The 22,425-nt window shown below is 40.9% G+C and overlaps 2 protein-coding genes and 1 long non-coding RNA gene across 3 annotated transcripts; 1 reads left to right on the forward strand and 2 right to left on the reverse strand.

Annotated features, from left to right (window-relative positions):
- Window positions 1-7,274: 7,274 nt before the first annotated feature.
- On the reverse strand, window positions 7,275-10,113 carry LOC124070865 (ATP-sensitive inward rectifier potassium channel 1-like). The gene has a single exon (XM_046411162.1). It carries the CDS (start codon window positions 9,395-9,397, stop codon window positions 8,249-8,251), a length of 1,149 nt encoding a protein of 382 aa, XP_046267118.1. The 5' UTR covers window positions 9,398-10,113; the 3' UTR covers window positions 7,275-8,248.
- A 4,266-nt stretch (window positions 10,114-14,379) lies between these two features.
- Window positions 14,380-15,943, forward strand: LOC124070866. Its single transcript, XR_006845249.1, has 3 exons — window positions 14,380-14,485; window positions 14,568-14,776; window positions 15,806-15,943. It is a non-coding gene; the product is annotated as an uncharacterized LOC124070866 (long non-coding RNA).
- foxred1 (FAD-dependent oxidoreductase domain containing 1) lies at window positions 14,479-20,599 on the reverse strand. The gene is made up of 11 exons (XM_046411161.1): window positions 20,287-20,599; window positions 19,581-19,801; window positions 18,633-18,743; window positions 17,497-17,615; window positions 17,302-17,396; window positions 16,598-16,699; window positions 16,381-16,457; window positions 15,787-15,947; window positions 15,240-15,369; window positions 15,036-15,140; window positions 14,479-14,845 (listed from the first exon to the last, which is right to left on the reverse strand). The coding sequence occupies exons 1-11, from the start codon at window positions 20,441-20,443 to the stop codon at window positions 14,591-14,593; spliced, it is 1,533 nt and encodes a 510-aa protein (XP_046267117.1). The 5' UTR covers window positions 20,444-20,599; the 3' UTR covers window positions 14,479-14,590.
- Between the last annotated feature and the right edge of the window lie 1,826 nt (window positions 20,600-22,425).

A 22,425-nucleotide genomic window follows, 5' to 3' on the forward strand; every position in this document is an offset into this window, starting at 1 on the left:
CTTGTGGTTTTGTTTGTCCAGTATGTTATATTGTGAATCTCTTTTCTATCAAGGATTTATCCCAGCAGCCTTCTTTCATAGGGTGGGGGTTGAGGGGTGGGGTGAAATGCACCACCTTTGAACATAGATTTAGATAAAAGTGCAGCCACTCATTGAGCCGAACACCCGCAAACGTTTTGCATAATTTGCATGGAAGCATCTCAGACGAACTGTGGCTGCAGGCGAGCGTACCAGATGATTATGAGTGGTGTCAAAGCCGATCAGCGCTGCACTGAGTGAAGATGAGCTAATAATATCCAAGTCGACTCATTTCCTATCCCTCCATCTCCGTACGGAGCACCGTCAGCAGCTCCAGTACAGTATGTGTGGCTGAGATCACGTGGCTGTCGAAACCCCTCAGAGCTGAAGGAAGGAAATGTCAACTTGCGAGAAATTATCTGATCTTTGGCCTGGTTACACAAAGAGGTAAAAGAAACAAGCCAGCCAGCCGCTAAATAACAGCATGCTTTAACATGTGCTGGACTCTGAAAGTGCTGTTCATTTGTTTCATTTTGGTCATATAATCAGTGCTTTTCACAAACTGAAAACAATAATGAAATGGTTGAATTTTTCCTACTAAATCGTTTGCATGAGAACAAACATGTCAGCTCCCACAGTAAGTCACAGTTTGTGTGATTCAAATGTTTGTTGCTCGCAGCAACTATCATTAATTCATGTTGAAGCACAGCACAGCAAAAGCAAACACACAAAGACACCTGAGTAGTGGGAACAGAACATGTGAATATGTCTTCCTGGGAAAAGTTTTAAGTGTGCGGGGAACAACAACGCTGTGATGTTGAGCACATTTTGTCACTCGAGTTGGTTTTAGTATCATGAAATCTCCAGAGTCGATTTTGTGCTGCACAACACAAGGCCCTAATGTTCTGTGACGGCTACTTTTCCAAGCCAGAATAATTGTGCTAAATGATCTAAAGACATGCCTTTTTTTTTATTTTCCAGCCTCTCTTAACCAAAAGACCACAGCAAAGCTTTGGAGTCACAGCAGCTCGTTAGAGATGGAAATCTTTCAGTCCACACATGAAGTGTATAGGTGTCACCAGTCAACGTTATATAACACAACAGCTTCTGTGTGGATACAGCAAGTGACATCCCGACTAACACTGAAATTCAAACACTTTGATAGGTAGAGGTAGCGAATCCTTATCTATGTGTTTTAGCTCTATTCAAGCTGTGAGAGCTTCACAATAAGTAAAGTAGGTTACAGATACACAGGAGGACTCCAAGCTGAACAGAAAAACCAGCAAAAACATCCAAAAATATGAGTAAAATAAGTTCAAATAACAAGTAGGTGACATGAAACAACTGAAAAGCAGTGAATACAACAGTCGACTCCGGACTCCGGCTGTCTGAAACGACACCAGGAGACTGCTAGTAAAGATGTTTTTGTTTCGCATACAGCACAAGGAATATGATCGTGTCCTTTCTATACGGGTCAGTATGTCAATGCCCTGTCCACCGCCCCCAAATGACCAAAACAACAACTTAATGCAGGTTTATATTACTGGACTTACACATTATTAAACATGGAGGGAATAGTCTGGAATAGTGGCCAGTGTTGAGACATCACGAGTTGACAATGCTACCTTTTAAGGGGTCACAAGCCAAAAAAGATGGGAACCGCCTGAAATGAAACTGACAGAGAGGAAGAAGTCAAATCCATTACTTCAGATTCCAGGAGACAATAAAAGTTTAATGGGGAAAAGAATAAAAGTCCTTATCTTAATGTCAGCAGTATGACTGGAAGGTCACTGGTTTATATCACTGGTCCAACTGGGAGCGAGAATCAGGTCCATTTACAAGTCCCTCCATTACCTGTCAGTGAGGTGTCCCATAGAAACCTCATCTGTCTCCTAATGTGTCTGAAAACCAATAATAAGGATTCTTACAGGACAATTTGGAACTGACTCGCCAGGCTCAGTAAGTCGTGTCATTTTGGGTGAAATTTATGACTGACTCAATTTTTAAGAACATAATTTCTGAAAGTAATTCACATATCGGCCTGAGTGATACCTGTGGGACATTTTGAAGCCAGTCTTTATGAAGCAGCTGAGGAAAACCATGCTAAAATATTTATATGAAATACATTAGGCCATACTCAGCTTTTCTCTGCGAGGTTGAGAAGCTACCAAACCATAAATGTGATGAATATTTCAGCTGGCAGCTGACCAGCTGGTCGACTGGGATGCTGTCTAAACATATGATTTACTGATGTCGTGTGTTTGTGTCTGTGTGTGTTGAGACATTATTCCAAGAATAGCTTAGAAGGATCTGCAACATTTTCTTCACTATCATAAGCAAGCTTTCACAGAAAAAGCTACAGAAATCAAAATGTCACAAGCTCTTTACCAGTTGTTCTAGCTGGGATTTAGCACAGAAGAAGAAGAATCAGCTTTATTGACAGTATATATATTTTTACATACACACACTGAATTCGTCTTCTGCATTTGACCCATCCTTAGCTGAACACACATGCAACACCCGGCAAATTACATGCAGTGAAACACACACAGGGTCAGTGGGCAGCATCAAGCGCCCGGGGAGCATATTGGGGGGCTAAGTGCTAATGTTATTCTGTATCTGTTTAACGTATAAATAGAGAGCTGATATGTCAGTGTCTGCCGTTAGCATTGTGTGGATTATGTTTACTGAGAATACTTTGTAGCAGTTATAATAGTGTGCAAGCTTTGAGTCAAATCTGGCAGTTTGAGGCAGGAGATTCAAAAACACATACATAAGCAGCATCGTAATGCTGAATAGGCAGACACCATTTCAGCTTTACTGGGAACCGAAATGTGTGTGTGTGTGTGTGTGTGTGTGTGTGTGTGTGTGTTGTGTAGTAAAATATGATCATCTAAAAATGAGAGCACAGTTGTAATTACACACCAGAAATAGGTCTTAATTGCAAGGTAGCTCCACACTAATTAAATAATCATTTAATAGTTAATTAAAAGGCAGCACAGTTGCTCAGCAGTTTGCTCTGTCGCCTCACAGCGAGCAGGCTCTGTTATGCTCCTGTCTGAGTGCCAGTTACTCACTCTTTGCTGGTGTTAACATGATGTTTCCATCCTCAGTCCAAAAATAACAGTTGATTTCAAAATACTACATTGCACATAGATGTAAATAACTTTTTGTTTGCTATCTGGCAGTCTGTATGTCCTCGCTGATATTTCCTACTCCCTGATGCTGCTGAATATGTCTTCTCACAGTCAGCAGGGAATAAGCGTGCATGTATGTGCATACACTGTTCTTAAGCTGTAGCTGATATCTTCAAATGTGTTGTTCAAAACCCAAAGATATTCAATTTTAATATGAAACATAGAAAAGCAGCAAATTCTTAGATTTGAAAAGCCACAACCAGACAATATTTTGTATTTTCATCTTGTAAAGGTTAAGTCAGTCTCTCTGTGTACCCATAACTTTTATATAGACTCAATGGATGCAACATTTATTGCAATGAAATTTTGTTCTAATAATTGAAGATGAACTGGAAAAACTTCAGGGCATAAATACTGCTTATTAAACATGGCTGATTTGAAGGATGTAATGGAAATGTCCTAAATATTATACAAAAAGGTTGTGCAATCAGTGCATCTTCTCTGACTCTAATTAATCATTTCAGAGGGTTAAATGAAGGCTGCTGGGTAGTTCTTATGCATGCTCAGATTTACATAAGCAATCTACTAATGCAATCATGTTGACATGCTATTGAAGACGTTCAGTGGGATAACATCTCTTCTTGCTACATTGTGTGTCCTGCCAACACTCAAACATTCAAGTGACCTTAAACAACATGTTTACATCTGACAAGATTTCCATTTTGCTTCCATATGGATCCAGGAGTTGTCAATAAAACTCATTTGCCAATCTGATTTGAATTTGTCTTCCTGTTTGTCATGAGTTTCGATCAAAGGGTTTGATCCATTTTTCAAATGTGACAAATTCTAAATCTTCTCTGCTGAGTTTCTTCTTCAGCTGAAGGGTCATAAAATACCCAGTCACAAAAAAGACTTCAGTACTTAATGGTTTGAATGAAGAATTGATCAACACTTTGGCATGAAAAGTTTTTCATACATATGTTGGATCATGTAAACAAAATCATATGAATAAAGTACTTTTTCCATCTCTGTATGTTGGCTTTATGTCCATCACACGGGGGATAAAGTGCGTCTGTTTTCAGCGAACCAGCCCTCGACTCTATCACATTAACACACAGGGCTGTATCTTCAGCCCTCTCATCACTGCCTCAGCTGCTTCAGACTTACTGTGCCAATCCCTCTCAACAGTTTTCATTGTTATGCAGATGAAGCCCAGTTAACTCACCTCTGTAAATCCAAATGGGACGGAAGCTGCTTCAGAAGAATCTGCCTCATGTTGGAGCCAGCCTTAAACGAACAACCTGAGACACACACTGCTGCCATAACAAACTCCATCACTCCAACACGAGGCAGTAGGTGACTCTGTCACGTGTTGTTTTAACTGCAGGGCATCGGGGGAGAAGTGGGAACATCAAAAGTTGGTAGTTTGTTGCTGAACCTTTCCAAACATCACTGAGCATATTAAAGAGAATCTGCTGGCAGAACTGGGACAGTTCAGGGGAAAAAAATGCAGCATTAATTGTTTATTATAATATTTTTATGTTAGTCATAGCAGCTCTCTGATGCTCTCTAGTGGCCAGGTCAGTTGTCACATATATTACACTGCCTTTATGTAATAAGAGAGAGAGAGATTCAGATTATTGATGAGGAAACAGGACACAAGACAAATAAACATGAGTCATCACTCACTCCCCCTCACATACTTTGGCATACTGCTGAGCCACTTAATATTATTTCAGCTATTAGTTGTCATATTTTGTTTTAATAATCTGAATCTACAAAGTAACCAGGAAATAAAAGTTAAAGTCAAATAATTTTAGTGCAAGTATAATATCTGTTAATTACTTTGATTATTTGAACAATCGTTTTGTGTACAAAATGTTAAATACCGTAATCACAGTTTCTAAAAATCCTAAAATCAATATTTCAAATGTGAAGGTTTCAATGATATTCAATTTACAATCATAGCAGGCCAAGAAAAACAAATATAGAAAATGTTGACATCTCTCTGTAGTGTAATCTATAAAAATTGATCACTTTATAAGGTGATCTATCACAAGTTGATCTGAGTGTTCAGACCAACATGCAGGAGACGGCAGACAGGATGAGCAGCAGGACTTATTTATTGAAAATAACGAAACAGAAGCAGGCGTAGGTGACTCAAGGCAAAGACAAAGGTGACAGGTGACAAAGACTGAACTCGAAACTGGACCAAAATACAGACAACCAATGAGTTAATGAGGCGCAGGTGGAGAGTTGGGTGGATAAACAGGTCAGGGGAACGAGGCGAGGAAGCAAGAAGAGCTGATTGGCTGGGGGGAAACGAGGCTGATGCAGTGCAGGTGTGCAGTATGAGTAGCACTGAAATTCAGGAGACCACACCCACACAAACAGGCAATACCAATCAAAAACAGGTGTACTACTAAGTTGTACTCGGTAAAGTACTGCTTTTATTTATTTATGTACTTTTTTTAATGTTCTTTTTTGTAAACATGACTTCCTTGTATGCATGCCCAGATGTTGAGCACTAGTCTTCATGAATTAACAGGTTCAGCGTTTGACACCAGCACACTTGATCAGCAAGCAGTTTTTGGCACTGAGTGGATCATCCCTGCAAAATTAAGTAAGCAAATTTCTTGTAAACAGCTGCTAATGTTTTTTAACATCATCAAGTGAACTGATTACCTATGGTAAAGTTTTAACTTCATGGATAGATAATTCAAACTTTACCTGTTTGCTGGTTAGCTAGTTGTATGTGCTCAGCTAACCATGCTATCCTGCACACAGCAGCTTCTGAATCCTTTATGCTAACATTGGTGCTAGCAGTGGTAGATAGTTGCAGTGTACAGCTACTAACAATGTATTCAGTGTATGTGCTTTTGAAATCTCTTAATGCTTGTTTAACTTGAACTTTGTCCCTCTGTTAAGTTTATCTCTTGATTAATGGTGAGAACAACACAGTCTCTGTTTGGGGACAGAAATGCAAACATACAAACACTTAAGCTATATCAGCACTGGTGCACATGTGTAACGCCATGATGGAAGTTTTCAGATCCTTTACTAAAGTACCACACTGGAAACATACTTGAAATTATACTTGAATATACTGAAAATGTAATGTTCTGCATTAAAATCCTTACTTAGAGTTAGGGTTGGTAATTTTATTTTAATTTTGTGCCATCATTTGCAGACTGCCATCTTGCGCAATGCTTGCTAAGGGCTAAAGCTATTAGCATGCTAGTAGCAAGAATGGCAGACAAGTTACAGCCAAAATTTCCCAACACTAACTTGACACCTGTGAGCATTAACAACGGCAATGTTGGATGCTTACCTTCATTATGATAATTTTGTTTTCTTACATGTGAATGAGACATAAGGTAGCAGAATACAGTGACAGCTAACCCAGTGATGCTAACACAAAGCTCACATAGTAGTGAACAGTAACGGCTGGATTGGGTTGCTGTTGCAGGGGTACATTCATGATGGCTATTTTGAGTTTATATGATTGTGACCTTTAACAGAGTTGTTTATTCATGTATTTATTAAACTAAGAAAAAGCTAAGAGAGCTTGTTGAACAGCTAACCAGCAAAAGTTATGGGGCTGTAGTTTTGGAGGGAGTCCTGAAGGGATAGTGCAGGATTTGTTTGGTTAAATGCATTAAAAATCTAGCTCACTCTTGGTTTTTTTTCTCCAGTGTTACCAAACCCAGCTTTATGTACTTAAAGTATCAAAAGTAAAATACTCATTATTCAGAAGAATGGTTCTTGTGCTGTTATGTTACATTTGCATTTGTCTGCTCTATATGTTTGAGGTTGTACTAATTTTAAAAACTTCATATTGTTGGATAGTTTAATCTACATGCGCGGCTGACTTGTAACAAGGTATTTCTACACTGTGGTTTTGTGCTACTACAACTGTACTTCTGCTTTTAAGCGAAAGATTACTTCTTCTTCTTTCTTCTGTTGCTGTTGCACTTAAATTTGGTTGAATACAAGTTATCTTCTAATCTTATTATGTTAGTTTGTATGAAATATATAAATATAAATGTAAAACATATGTACTAAAATAAAAAGTACATATTACAAAAGTACAAAAGTAGTAGTAATATAAACATAATATAAAGTAAAATAAAAAGAAAAGACCATACTGGAAGTAAGAGTACATTGAGTACATGTACTCAAATACATCACTTAAATAAATGTACTTACATATTGCACCACTTAGTGGTTAATTAGATAGATAGATGGATAGATAGATAGATACTTTATTGATCCTGAGGGAAATTCAAGATGGTTGATTAATTGTTGACATAATGATAATGCTGATATTCAATGACATCAAAAGACATAAAAACTGAACAATAAGTCCGTGAATTGTGAGAAAAGGTTTATTCGAACTAAAGATGTTACTTTCCCTGAGAAGAAGTTTCAGTACACAGTATGATCTACAAACAGTAGACTGGTCACGCAATTAAAAATCATTGCATTTAGCAGCTATGTTCACAGTTTCCTAATTATCAAGGCAAACAAGCTGTGTCAACATGACAAAAACAGCACACAGTTAGTATTTTAGTAGGAATAATGAGAAAACTCAAAAGGCCTGTCCCAATTTTCGTATCCTTCCCCAGCCTATATAACACATTTCTTTTTCAATTATAAAAGGCTCAGGCCCTAATCTCCTCAAGAAGTACCCACTGTGCCATCCACTATATTACCCCTTTCATTTTCCATACATCAAAACTTCAATCCCTCTTTCTCCCTCTTCCACACAATACCTAGACAAAGTCACAAGTCCCAAAAGTGCTTTGATTGTAATGAGCTGCTGAGCAAGAGCTTAAATCGCACTTACGTCTGAATTTTTATCCACACAATTTCATAACTTTTAATGTTTCAGCAGTTTGAAGCAAAATAGTTGGTGATTAAATCAAATGTTCGGTGGAGGGAGCAGCCTGGCCAGCGACTTCTTTTCTTCTTCATTCTGACAGTGAAACCTTGCTTCAAAGGAAGTGGCAAACACATTGCTTTGTATTTCCCCACATCCTGTGCTACTATGCGCCACTCTCAGTCTGAGATCAAGCTGCTTTCTTACCTGCTCACATTTTAGTGATGTCCACAGAATCATGAATGTCAATCACCTGGAACCCCAGGTTGTCAATCCCCGTCTTCTTCTGGTTATTGTGATTTTCTTGGTTGTGGCTGTTGTGGTTTCTCTGGTCTGAGTCTGTCTCGAAGCAGTGGATACAGTGTGGTGTGGTAACCCGAACGCTTTTGGAAAAGTTTGAGAAATCCACGTGGTATTTTCCCGTCTTGGTGCGGGAGATGATGGGCAGGAAACTGTATCCCCACTGAATCTCCTGTGGGATGTAGGAGGTCCGGACCTGACAGGCCGAGCTGGTGGACTCGGCCGTCCCATCCAAAAAGACCACTAGCTCAAAGTCCTGCTGGGGTAGAGAGTCAGCTGACAGCTCGTAGAACGGGCTTGATCTGTTAATCACATGGTAGAGGGTCAGAGGGCAAACAAAAAACAAGTTATCCTTGCCAGCATCAACCATAAAGTCAATGTCCACCTGGTCCAGGATGATGGTCTCTCCATCCGGTGTGACTGTTGTCCTGAGCAGCTTGCCGTAGATCTGACTGCCGATTAATAAGGTCTTTCGAAGGTTGGCCACTCTGATGAGGAGACACAGACTTCCTTTCTTCAAGCAGATGACAGCTTTGTCGCTGAAGGTGACAGTCTTTGCTCTTTTTTTGGGCAAGGAGATCTTGGCCAGGATGACACCACACATGAAACAATTGATGAAGACGCCGATTAGAGACTGGATGATAATTAGAGCCACAGTGCCAGCACAGTGCCCAGTCAGAGCCCTCCCACCGTACCCAATGGTTGTCTGGGTCTCCAAGGAGTAGAGGAAGGCTGTTGTGAGCCCATTAACATTGTCTACACACTGGATGTGTCCATCGGTACGATTTTGTCCCATCAGATCCCCATTGCTCTTTGCGATCCAGTACCAAAGCAGGCTGAAAATGAACCAGCTGCCTGTGAACGAAGCTACAAACAAGAGGAGCACAAAGCGCCAGCGGATCTCCACAAAGGTGGTCCAGAAGTCCACCAAATACGCAAAGTGGTTACTGTACTCAATGTTGCCGAACTCAATGTTGCAACGCCCGTCTTTGGTGACCAGACGAGTTTTGCGGCTTCGATGTCCAGCTGACTGAATGTGACCCTGGAGCAGCTGGAACATCCTGGAGCTGGAGAGGGCAAATGCAAGATTAATACAAAGGAGGAATCACCTTATTGTAGTCATGTCAAATCAAATTTCCCCACACTGGCCACAAAGGGCTTTACAATCTGAACAGCATACTATCCATAAACCCTGTCTTGTAATGTGTGTGTGTGTATGTGTGTGTTTTTCATTATTATTTGATTATTCACTTCAAGGAATACTCTTTGTGTAAAAGATAAATCTATCCTCTAAAAAAACACAAACCAAAAACTGAATGAGTCTACCAGCAAATATTGTTTGTGTAGCCTGAGAGATTTTTCTGTCATGCAGAGCTCCACTGTTGGACAACAAACTATTAAAAACACATCACTGAGTCACCTGGGTGATGTGTTTCTTTATTACCTGACTTATTTAACCTGAGCCCTAACCAGCTGATTGCACAACATGCCTCGCTGCCACCTAACCTTAGTCTTTTTCATATCTTGCTGCTCAGTACAACAGGTTTTCAGATTTGTTTTCAAGCAAATGGATGTTCAAGTGATTGACTGACTATCAATAGCAGTCGTTTCACAATTAAGAATATGGTTGCACACGTGTATGCAAATAAACAGGAGGTGAATTAACGACATCTAATTTCTTTTATTTGTCATTAGATTAAAATGTGTTTGTATAGTAAAGAGCAGCATAATTATCCTGTATAGGCCCAAACAATGCATTATTAATTTGTTTGAGTTAATGCACCTGTTTATACTGTACAGTTTGTACCATGTGGTCAATCTTACATAACAGCTACTGATTAGACTGAGATTGAAGGAAAAATTGATTTGTTTTGAGAAACATGATACTAAAAACTTCAAAGACATATTTTTGGAAGAAAAGACATTAAGACTAATCTTATTAAGAGCTTATTTTATATCTTTGTTGACAACTGTTATTATTCATCATCATTATTAGCTTGCTAATGATTCCCACTAAGACTTGTAGTATTTCACAATAAAGGTTTTAATAAAGGTTTAGGATTCCTTAAGTTCTTTGTATTTTGCTGTTCTATAATTAAAAGGCCACTACTGTATATCACACAGTGAAAAACTAGAGCAAACTATAACAGAAAATCACATCTTTACAGTTAAAGTTGAGTGCAGTGAAATCAGTACTTAATGTGTTAGACTTCAAGCTGATCTGCGCTGTTCAAAGACCTCTCTAAACTTAAGTCACAGAGCACCCCAACACACTCAAACTCTAATGAGTCAATCATGCATCCAGCCTTGGATCTGTAAAAATAAAGATTCGCTTCTACATACCTGCTCAGTGAGACCATGAGCCCAAAATGCTCACCGGATCTCCGCTGGAACTTCAGACTCCTTTCTTTGAGCAAGTGGCCATGAAGGCGTTGGAAAGATTTTAATCCACAGTGAAATTTCCTAATCCCAGCCACATGCCACCATGTACACTGGATTCATACAGACAGAAGGAGCCAGCCAGAGAGCTCCCAGTGGGCGTCAGTTCTCTGCTGACTAGTAGGACAACTCCCTTCATCACTCCACCAAGAAGTCTAACAGCACAACCAGTGGCTTTATCGGCACTGGATTCATGATGGCTTCAGTTCCAGGCAGTGTAAATTCTGACCAGCATGAGGAGGGGGGATATTCTGCAAAAAGCCCCCAGAGCTTTTGTGTGGCAGAAGGTGCTGCTATTGAAGGAGCCAACAAGGCCAGTGCTGCACCCATGCTGTTTTTGTTTTCAGCCCTGAGAACATTTGGGATTTGCGTTGGGCCTCACAAAGAAATCCCTCAATTGCATTTCCCCTGGTCCCCCTCCCCCCCTTCGAACCTGCAAGGCTGCCTCACATTTGCATCAAAATGAAGAGCTGCAGGGACAAAATGTCTTTGCGATATTGTTCTGGCTGTAGAAGGGCCACTTTCATATGCGTGGAGCATATTTCCACGACCAGTTACGATATAAGGGAGGTCTTGAATTGATAAGATGCCCCTCAGCTGTGGATTCAGATGCCATTAGCTGCATGCCAATAAAGGGCTGAAGATACAGATGGTGTTCCTGCTGTACTGATTCAACTACAGAGGCCCTGCAAGAATTTTACAATAACAAGTAAGTGCATCCAGTGGTCTTCAGTCAGGCTTACAGGTGCATCTGTAAACCGTGATAAGCACCAGAGAATAACAGCCAGCACAGAGCTGCAACATAAACAGATGGAGATGAAGAGCATGTCTTAGAAGAAAACAAGAAGAAATAAGAAGAAAACTCCAGGACTATTTCTTGGTCGAGACCAGCAGAGGCTAAAGGTATACCAGAAGGGTTACGTTAACCTTAAACCTTGTGTTTGATTTTGTTTTTTACAGGTTAAACTTCACGAATAATAAACTTTGTCAATAATCAATACAGGAATTAATGAGTATCATTTATCAGCCACACAAGCTCAGAAAAAGAGACTCTGCATGCCTGTTTTTATTTCTCTATAGATGTAACAAAGTGATCTGCACTTATATTCACTGTCGCCAAGGTGTGAATCGAAACTCTAAATAACTGACCATAAAGCCTGACAAAAGCCTGCTAAAATGTTATTTCTCACCAGATTCTGTGCAAAACTATCCACCACCTCATTAAAATCGATGTGCTCTGACCAGAACACTGGATGCTAACAGCTAATTGTGCTCTCTGAGCTGAAAGTGTGGGATTTCCTTCCCCCTTTCCGCTCAGTTTATGGCACAGAAACAATTCATGTTGATTTCCCTATAAGCTCTCAGTCATTATTATCTAATACCCCACATGTTTAAGAGTGCCTTTGCTCAGCACAGCCCAGGGCACACTGCAGTACTTCAAGCGTTTTTGGATGTTTGATTTTTCCCATTGTGTTGCATTCTGCTGCAGGAAGTTTAGGTATGGAGGATGTGGAGATGGCTGATCTTAGCGTGCCTGATGTCATTAAGTGGTCCAAGTGCAATTATCTGAAATTCAGTACTTAAGTACAGTTTTGAGTGCTGAATTTGAAGTTTTCTCTATGCTCAAAGCATAGTGGAAATATAGCCCGGTTTGCAGTGACAATTAATTATTACTTTCAATTTATTAATTGTATTTTCCTCAGGCTGTTTATGTTGATCATGATGGTGCTGAACAGCACAGTTTAACTGCATGCACCTCAGTAATCCTGCACTTTAAGAAACATTCATGTTGCATTGGATATCAGGGTTTTGAATTAGAAGCTTTTATTTCTCGCTTTAATTTCATTCAAAATTCCTATATAAAATAATGGTTTTTAAAAAGATTTATAATGAACAAATTCATTGTTGTTACATTCGTTAAATCAGGCCCTGATTTAAAAATAAACACAAACTGCATTTTGATAATCCAGTCTGCATTAAATGTGAGTGTATCATGATGGCTACCTGCTATCTGACTACAGAGAACAGAAACGGCTCCATCTGGTGCACGATTTCCCTACAACACCTGAAACACTTGTCATGTCACGTTGGGTCGTGGGTTTCCCACCTTGTCATTGTAGTCCAGGTGCTGGAGGCTTGATAGCTAAAGCAAATAAGGAGGGAGATGAAGAACAGTGAGGAAAAGGACAGATTGTCATTTGTATGGACTGCTGTGAGATGGCAGGAGCAGACAGCCTGAAACCACGATGCAAACTTCACACTAAGTTACCCGTCCAGGGTAAAGAAGAGATGATCCTTTTATAATCCAACTCCAGGTGGAGTTGGATTATAAAAGGATAGAATTCTTTCATTCAGCGAACAACAATTCTTAATAGATCTGGTCTGATCCTCGGAAATGATAGTAAAACTTTCTTTTATTAGCAAACAATTTACTCTCAACATTCGGTGAGGAAACGTGTTGAGATGAGCCACATCTCATCTTTAGCAATTAGTGATGTGACCGCTTGTCTCGTTGTGATTACTCATAGTTCAGTGGCAAAATTTTTAGAAGTTTAAAAATTACACAGCTTTGTCTGGTTCAGGGAACTTCCTGTTCTGAGCAATGATTGACATATTGCTTTAAGATCTGTGCTATTACAATAAACACAAACTGATCTCTGATCTGTAAAAGCAGCAATAACTGACGCAAATGACACAACTCAAGCCCACTTTCAATGATGATAAATATAAATGTAATTGCATTGTTGCAGTATGAAACGGCAATCTGTACCGATTCAAAAGTAAATCAGAAAGACTGCATAACGAACATTAATGAAAACAAAACTAACGATAAAAAAGTACCCGAGTGTAACAGGAAAGAACTATACTGTAAAAGGTTCCGATAAGATTCTACATTATATTAATGTATACACACACACATTACATTATGTAGGCTACATACATACACTCAGAGTTCAGTTTAAATTTATACATTTGACCTGAATCGCACCACATCAACAAACTGATTTGGTTCAACATAAAACTGAAAAGCAGAAGTTAAAATTTTGGAATTTTTGTTGTTATTATTTGTACTGTCAACAGTGGGCTGACCTCCAGACCACAGCCAGGCAACAGATTTCCCAAAGGAAGAAGCGACTCCTCCTTTCCAGTTTTGTCCCAAAGTTTCCTCCTTCTGATTTCTTCAGAAAAAAACTCCTTCCACTTCTTCTGACCATCACTTTTATCAGTTATGATAAACAAAGCTGAGATCAGCGTGTGGGTCTTATAATTACAAAAACAAATTATGCAAGGCAGCTTTGGGGAAAAAGAGGAGGAGGTTAATACCTGAGCAGGTGTAGCTACATGTCTGCAGGAAGAGGATCGCCCACATATTTTGGTCTTGTCCACATATCCAACCGTTTTGGCAGAGTGGGACACTTCATACCAAGTATGTAGTCGGCTGTCGGCACCAGTGGGCTGCAGCCAAGTGGGGTTTTAGTACAGTTTTGAGGTACGTGCACTATATCCATTTTTGCTTCTTTACACTAATATACCGTACTTTGTATTTCACCACATTTATCTGACATTTGTGGTTACACAGATTCAAATTCATATAAAATATAACTAATATTGAGCATCCAGTAACTAACACATTATGATTATTATTATGGATTAACCAACCCGGCAGTCATTGATGATACCCCGTTCCCAAATGCCAGCTATTAGATAAGTGAGTACATTGTTATTACTGCTGGTAGAACGTTCAAATGTATAAAAATAAGAGCAGAGTTGTGATAATTTGGCATTGGCAGCTGTGTGATTGGTTCCAGCTCCTCTACACGATGTTCCTCTCCAGCACGGGTTCCTGGGCCAGAATGCGTCTGAAATCGAAGGCACTCAGGTCCAGCGTTTTAAAGTCCCCGTCCAGGATCAGTTCTGCCACCGCACGACCGACCGCGGGGGACTGCTGCAGGCCGTGGCCGCTGAACCCGGTGGCAAAGTACATGTTGTGGATGAGAGGGTGAGTACCGATGATGCCGTTCTGGTCGAAGGTGTTGTAGTCGTAGAAACCTGCCCACGCGCTGGTCACCTGAGGGAGGGAGGAAGAGGACGAGGGCTAAAATAATCTGCAGTCTCAACAAAAATATTCCGACTACCAGATTTTTTTGTCCTCACTGAAGCCTGGATACACCCATCGTATTAAATGAAGTGGACTTCCATGGCTGAGAAACAAAGAACAGCTCATATCCTGACCAGTTCCACATGTCTCCCACCCCTACCTTCAGTTTCTCGAAGGCTGGGACTCGATTGGCCAAACTAGGCCAAACCTTGTCCTCAAAAAACTGATGGTCCACCTCCAGGTTAGTGGTATCTGGCTCCTCTTCCTGATGACGGACAAATGGAAAACATACACAGATCTTCTATTACCAGTTTTGTTCTTGTTCGTAAAATTGTGAGACAAATGGCTTCAGACTCTAACAAACCTCCGCTGGCGATGCCCCGGCGATGTAGTTTCCTCCTAACCCCTCCCTTCTGAAGTAAACTCCAGAGTGGTCTATCAGGAAGGGAGTGTCCAGACCTGGACCATCAGGACAGTGGAGGACATACACATACCTGAAAAAGGTTCACAGTATATTCTTACAGTTCTGTGTAAACTGTAGCTTCTTGATTTGATGCTTATAGCTTAATCTTAATGGAGTTTGTGGCATGAAAATTGTCAGCATTTGCTTTCTGAGAGTTATTTTTCTTGAAATAAGACACTGGATTTTTATATCTGCCTGACATACATCCAACGTGATCTGCTGATTGACTGCTCCTCGTCGTACAAAACATTGTAACCAGTATGTTTGAAAAAGGCTGCAGTTTTCACACACTCCACTGAATCTGGAAATAAAGGCCCTCCACAACTAAAGCTCAGAGTTGGCACAATAATGTCAGAATACTAAAAAGACACACTATATGAGGCACTCAGGGCCCCTTTTGAAAAAAACTACACATTTTGACAGCAAAAGCGTCAAGTTAATGACCAACCTTTTCCGAGGCTCAACAGGCAGTGGAATTCCAGCGATGGAGCCCGTGGGACCGAAGCCAATTCCCAGCTTCTCTGCCAGTTTACCAGAAAAGGCTCCCGCCGCATTCACCACAATGGCACATTCAACCAGCTGGTACTCCAGGCTGTTCAGCATCCGCACCTGCTCAACACAACACGTTATCCCATCACGTACAACACTGAAGCAGAAGCACCAACACATCTGTGTACAAACCAGTACAAACTGTTTTTGATTTAATGACCTATTTTGATAATAAATTAATCATTTCGGCTATTTTTTAAGCTAAATTGTGAACATTTGCAGCTTCCAGCTCCTTAATGTTGCTGCTTTTCTTTGCCATCCATGACAGTAAATGAAAAGTCTTGAATCTTGGACTGTTATTTGGACAAAAGAAGTCATTTCTGAAGACGTCATTTGGGCTCCAGGAAACTGTGCTGAGCATTTTCACTTTTTTCATGGACTAGATGTTAAATCATGAAAACACTCTGCAGGTTTAACTGATAATGAAAATAATCATGAGTTGCAGGCCTACTCAGAACTGTATTTAAGTAAAGGATCAGACATTGACACTCACATTGACAGAAGTGATTCTCCGGACATGGAGCTGCTCGCCCTCAGTGGTTGTCACCTTGTTTACTGTATGTTTAAAATCTGTGGGCGAAACAGAAACATTCACATCATCCAGCAGACAGTCAGCTGTTCAGACCAATAAGAAAACACCAGTCCAGAAGAAGGCAGAGCTCAACACTGACGTAACTGATTGATTTCTTTTTCATCAGGATGTAACCAACCTGTAACTTCTCCACAGCACTGAATGACTCCCATAGAGAGGGCTTTCCTTCTGAAGGCGTTCAGCAGAGTCCACGGGTCAAACCAGCCCTCGTTCTCCAACCCTGGAAGGCAGGACGGGTGGAGAAGACGGCATGTGAATCTGTGAGTTTGTGGAAACATGTGAAAACAGCAGCATCCTTCTGAAAGCCATTTCGTATCTCATTACAACCCCACCCCCACTCGAGTCAAATCGGTTTTATTCACGACACCTTCTCAGCATTTCTGCAGACTTTGACACCTTTATTTTAACTTTATAAGACCTTCTTAAGACGCGTCTATTTCTGCTCCTGTCAGCGCTGACTGGGTGGTGCTGGGGCTCGACTGTGTGGAGGCTCCCAGCGTGAATACAGAACAACACTGATGGAGGCTTAATGTTTTTCTGACTGCGACTGGCTTCACAAGTTCCTTCCGTTTGCTCATAGCAGATGAATGTAAGGCCTCCAGGAACACTTTCATCTTGTTTCCTCCAGAGACACTTTTCTTTTTGATGAGACGTGACGTTTGCCCACACACACACACACACCGACACACACGCAGGGTGTGCTCCAATAGGTTAGCGGTTATTGGCTCCATGTTGGCTTTGTTTTGTAGCTTGTCTTTGTAAATCTGGCCCGTGTTACAACTCACTGCACACACTTTGTACTATGCGATGATCCACACTCACCATATGAGGCGAGCACCACACCCTCTGTGTTTATCCATGGAAACTTCTCCTTCAGTTGTGTCGCAGAGAGAAGAGAAACTATGGCTCCAGCACTCCTACAGGAGAGTCAGAGGAAAAGTTAATCGACTTTAAAAGACTTGGAGGAACTGACTTGTTGCTCTCTGGTCTCACGCAGCTGGACTGAATGTCCGACACCTTTGGGTCTTGTAGTTCTCCTCCATGATGTGAGCCACATCCTCGCTGGCCAGGAACAGGTATCCTGATTGGTTGAACTGCAGGTCCACCGGATCTTCATTCCACACTCCGAGGTGCTCCTGAGAGGACACAGATTCAGATCACAGATCACATCCACGCATCATCTCTGTACTTATTATAAGCTTGTAAGTAACACATTTGTCCTCAGAGGGGCGCCAGAGAAAGACCAGGGTCATTAAAGGAGTAGTTCAAGATCTGAAAAGGCTGACATACAGCCAATAACCGCTTAACTTAAATGACTTGTCTGATTATTTCTGGACCAGCTGAAGGGCAACCAGCTGAGTCTACAGGAAGTTACTGCTTCCAGCAAAAAAGAAAAGAAGGTCTGCCCACACAAGCAATAACACACACACATCTGTTAGCTGCTTGTAGCAAGAGTAGCAAGAAAGTTAATGACTACAAAAACAAAAAAACAAAGAAAATTCATGTTCAAAGCTAATGAACTAATGATCCAAATCACAGGTAAGTCATGTTTGTGAGCGTGAGTAGTAGACAAAGAAATGTGTGTGGGGAAAACGTGAGCTCAGTCTGCTTAATTCACACTCAAACACAAGTCTTCTCTGAAGAGCAGTAAAGCTCCGCTGCAACACCAAACATGCAAAAAGTAAAGAAATAAAAATTAGCACATCATTGTCTCTGCCTTTAACACAAACATATGTTTTGTGTAAATATTCCTGGAATTTTTAGGACCTAAATATCCATCGATCCTTTAAGACCCCTGCAGAATCTCTAATATTTGTTTATGAGACAATACAATGGTTGTATAAATAAAGACAAAATCAAGCATAAATTAGTCTCCATGTTTAAAGCCTGCTTCTCCTGAGACTGACTTTCAACATACCAGAAATGGGTGAAAAATATCAACCAGCTGCACGTTAAATCCCTCCGTATGAGTAACTGATGTTGGTCAAACCTTAACCGGCTGCCGTGTCGGCCGCTCTCGCTCACATGTTAACATACAACACGGCGAGCCTGATGGGTCGGCGTCACCTCTGATGGATCAAAGGCTCGTCATTCATTAGCGAGAGGGCGTCCGAACGCACCGCGACAACATGAGGGACTTCAACGTGACCTACATTGATGTTCCTCATGAAGTGTGCGGAGGCCAGGGAGAGGTAGATGTTCTCAGGCAGGGAGAACTGCTGTCGGATCCCCCCAGCAGACAACACGGTGGAGGCCTGGGAGTACTGGAGGAGGAGGAGGAGGAGGAGGAGCAGGTTAACAGGGCAGAAGCAGAGGCCTTGTATGCAGTATATTATGCTGCTTATCACTGAGTATACAATTCAGCTGATATGATTGGTCTCCCATCTGCCGTTCCACCTTTAATGGATTGGAACATTTTCCTCTTTGTGCAGCTGTGATATTAAAATCCTAATTTGTAGTGATAGTGATGACACATCTTCATCTTTCCAGACCCCCACCCCCACACAAATTATTCAGCTACTAGTCTAAAATGTTAAGTCCCACTGCAAGTATTGATAAAGGCAGGAATGGTCACATTCACTCATCAAATCCTAACTTGTTGGTGATAAGTAGAAGAACAACTTACATCTTGAAATACCAGATGAGTTTTGGGTTTTGTTAGATGTTCTAAGATACGCTGGAAAAGCTGATCCTGTCTTAGATGGATAAAATCAATCTTCTGCTGACTTATCATATGTTTTGGACATCCCCCCGTTTGCAGAGTTTTGGCTGGAGGGATGTGATACAAATTCACAGCAATCAGTCAATAAAGTTTTAACTTCGGATGTGTAAAACTTTCTGCTGTTACTTTAGGAGCCAAACTCGCAGCCTTCGTACCAAGGTTTTAATATATTTTAGGACACTTTTAGACAACTGATAACTTCTCAGGTCCCTCTGTGACTTGTATCTGTCGTGTTAAGACAAAAAGACGACTGAAAATTAGCTACAAGCAGAAAGAATGTTCCCATGTAGCAGAACATGTCTATAGCCTGGAGTTTGTTTGATTACTGATAATAACAAATGATTATCGAATGATGCAGTTATCCCCCAGGAGGCCTCACCGTGAGGTCCTTCTCCACCACAACAACCCTCAACTCTGCTCCCTTCCTCTGCTTCTGCTTCAGCCAGTAGGCGATGGACCAGCCCACCACACCGCCTCCCACGATCACAATGTCGGCCCTCTCGGGCGGAAGGTTCGAGTTTATCTCCAGGGGACTCCAGCTGCTCCCCGGCAGGGCGTCCATCGCCTTCTTCTTCATGGCTGCCAGCTGGTTCTCCAGGTCTGACGCACAAAAACAGAAACTTTATTCTTCTGCATCATCATTAGGCCCATTTAGACTCGCAGCATACAACTCAAGCTCTTTTCTGAAACGTAAGCTCCTACTCTATAATTCGGCATATACTGTAAGCCAGATATTAGAGAATAATTTGATAAAGCAAACTATCCGCGTAAGGGGGCAAGGTTTACGTTTACAAATCACACCGTGACCACCATAAGGAGTGCAACTGTTTTAGGAAGTTTAAGGAATTTGGAAGACAAACATGTTGTTTGTTAGGTTATACGCATCCCGAATTATAGACAGCCTTTCAACAGTTCAAAATGTTTCAGCTGTGACATAAACTGCATTCATTAGCGGATAAACCAATAAAGTGATTACAAAATTTGGGGCTTTCTGAATGTAAAGTCGGCTAGCTTGTTGACGTGCTGTTGCATGACGGAGAGAACCGAACTTTCTCGGACACTTTGATTCGTCTGCTGTCCATCACCTTTGAAGAAATCACTTCGGAGAGGTGTGCCTGTGCTCAGGTTCTGACATAACGTCACAGGTCCATACAGCCATGTGTGCCGTTGTGTCGTCCCTCTGGAGGTAAGTAATCCCCGAGCTGTCCGCGCCTTCACATGCAGCCTGCGCCACGTTGACATAGCTGCAAACTAACTAGCTTACTAGCCGAAACGGCAAGCTTCACAGACCACAATAACAGTGTCAACACACGTGAATGTCTTCTCATGAAACGTTATGCAGTAAAATATCGCAATCTGAAAGCGAGGTCATCTAAAAAGTGCGTCAAGTTTCATAAAGTGAGGCAGTAACACCGGTGTACCTTCAAAATAAAAGCATAAATTTGGCTCTAGCTAGACTGTACATTCTCTTGATAAATGGTTTGCCTTTTGTCAAACCAACTGTCCAGTCCAAGACACATTCAGTTCAGAGGAAAAAGCACTAAATTCTATTTTTATTGAAGAAAAGGAGATGTTTCTTGTCTACAATCAAGTCTCAAGAAGAAAATATTAATTGTTTGTTTATATGATTCAGTTTTATAGTTCCTTAGCCTACTTCTTATTTTCTAATATATCTACTCCTTAGACATTGCATGCATTGCATTTTTAAATGTATCAGGATGACATTACGAAAAGCCAAAAAAGGAAACCTGTCCTCGACACTATTTCTTTTACAGCCTTTTATACTTACAGTATGTGCTAACATGTGGGCTCATCTGGCTAGAAAACAGCACTGAGTCATATTAACTTTTGAGGCTGCTTATTTCAAAATATGCTGCCATGTCTTGCGAAAAATTATTTTATTTTGAAAACTGCCTATGGGACCTTAATTACATACCGGCAAACTTGACCATACAAGGAGTCAGGGCTCGTCATGTGACCGCACTGGGCCAATCAGAGGTGGGACAAACCAGTTGGAGTACAGTTTTCCTGCACCGCAAATGAAAAAGTAAATCGACGCCAAAGTTGTGTAAGAACGCATTCATAAGTTTTGCTTTAGCTGCTCCACACTTTGAAATAAACCTTGTGACTAATACTTTGAGGAATAAAATACTGTAGTATACGATGAATGGATACACAAAAGTTATATCCTGTTTATAAAAACATATTGACCACGTACAATCTTGATTTATCCCTGCACTCATAGCCCATGCCTAGTAATTATAATACTTCAAATAGCAGCCAGCATTGTTTGCCTTCTTACTCGTGGTTTCTCTTTATGATTTGTGGGCTTACGTCCAAATGTGTTCTCCATCACAGCTGCACATGTTGTCTCACAGAAACGCAACAACTTTAAGATGTGAAATTGTGGCATTTATTTGTTTTTCATGCAGCGAATCTAGGATGCCTTTTTGTCCATATTATATCTTTACACTCACATAAAAAGGGAGCATGAGGGGGAACCAGAATTATACTTAACTCATATTTGCAGACTGAAGATGAGCATCACAGTAAGTCTATTCAGATAGGATGAAACAGCTAATAGAATAAATGTTGAAAGCTAAGAGTGATTGCCAAACATTTGAAATAGTTTTATAAAAGTTATGGATAAATGGTTTAAATAGTAAACTAAAATCAGTGGCAGACCAGGTTGTCTGACATGTACGGGCAGAAAGCTGTGAAAACAGTTATAAACCCTGGTTATACTTTGGTAGGGGGGCACCAAGAGGTAGTTTAACTGCTACCTGATCTGTCTTTCGGTGTGATCCCGCTCAGGATGCCAACACAATAACAGGCAGGGTGGGAGGAAGTTGGGTATAATTAGAGGAACACATACCGAAATGTGGGTAGATTTATGAGCCGGACTGTGAAACTGCTCCTGAACCTGGTTCAGCTCTTGTGATTTGGTTTGAAGCAGTTTGAGAAGATGACGGAGTGAAACACATCTGCAACACAAACACATCTGTAACATCGCTCTCTGTGTTTGTTTGCAACCACAAATGCAGCTTATCTGACAAACAATTTTCACTTTTATGTGAACATTAACTTGTCAGTGTGTGTTCAAAAGATAACTGGCCTCTGGTGCTGAACGGTCAACAGCAGTATTGTGCTTTGTTATGGAACAAAAGAATGACATGGACATAAATAAAAAGACATCACATACACAGGAGGGCATCACCTCGTCA

The sequence above is a fragment of the Scatophagus argus genome, chromosome 14, assembly GCF_020382885.2.
Source record: "Scatophagus argus isolate fScaArg1 chromosome 14, fScaArg1.pri, whole genome shotgun sequence".
Classification (NCBI taxonomy): domain Eukaryota; kingdom Metazoa; phylum Chordata; class Actinopteri; family Scatophagidae; genus Scatophagus; species Scatophagus argus.

Excerpts from the sequence above, each read along its gene's own strand:
- LOC124070865 (XM_046411162.1), bottom strand. The coding sequence starts at position 9,397 with ATGTTCCAGCTGCTCCAGGGTCACATTCAGTCAGCTGGACATCGAAGC.
- foxred1 (XM_046411161.1), bottom strand. The coding sequence starts at position 20,443 with ATGTCAACGTGGCGCAGGCTGCATGTGAAGGCGCGGACAGCTCGGGGA. Across the intron at positions 18,744-19,580 it reads TGGTGGAGAAGGACCTCACG|TACTCCCAGGCCTCCACCGT; the intron begins GTGAGGCCTCCT and ends CTCCTCCTCCAG. Across the intron at positions 17,616-18,632 it reads ACTTCATGAGGAACATCAAT|GAGCACCTCGGAGTGTGGAA; the intron begins GTAGGTCACGTT and ends GTGTCCTCTCAG.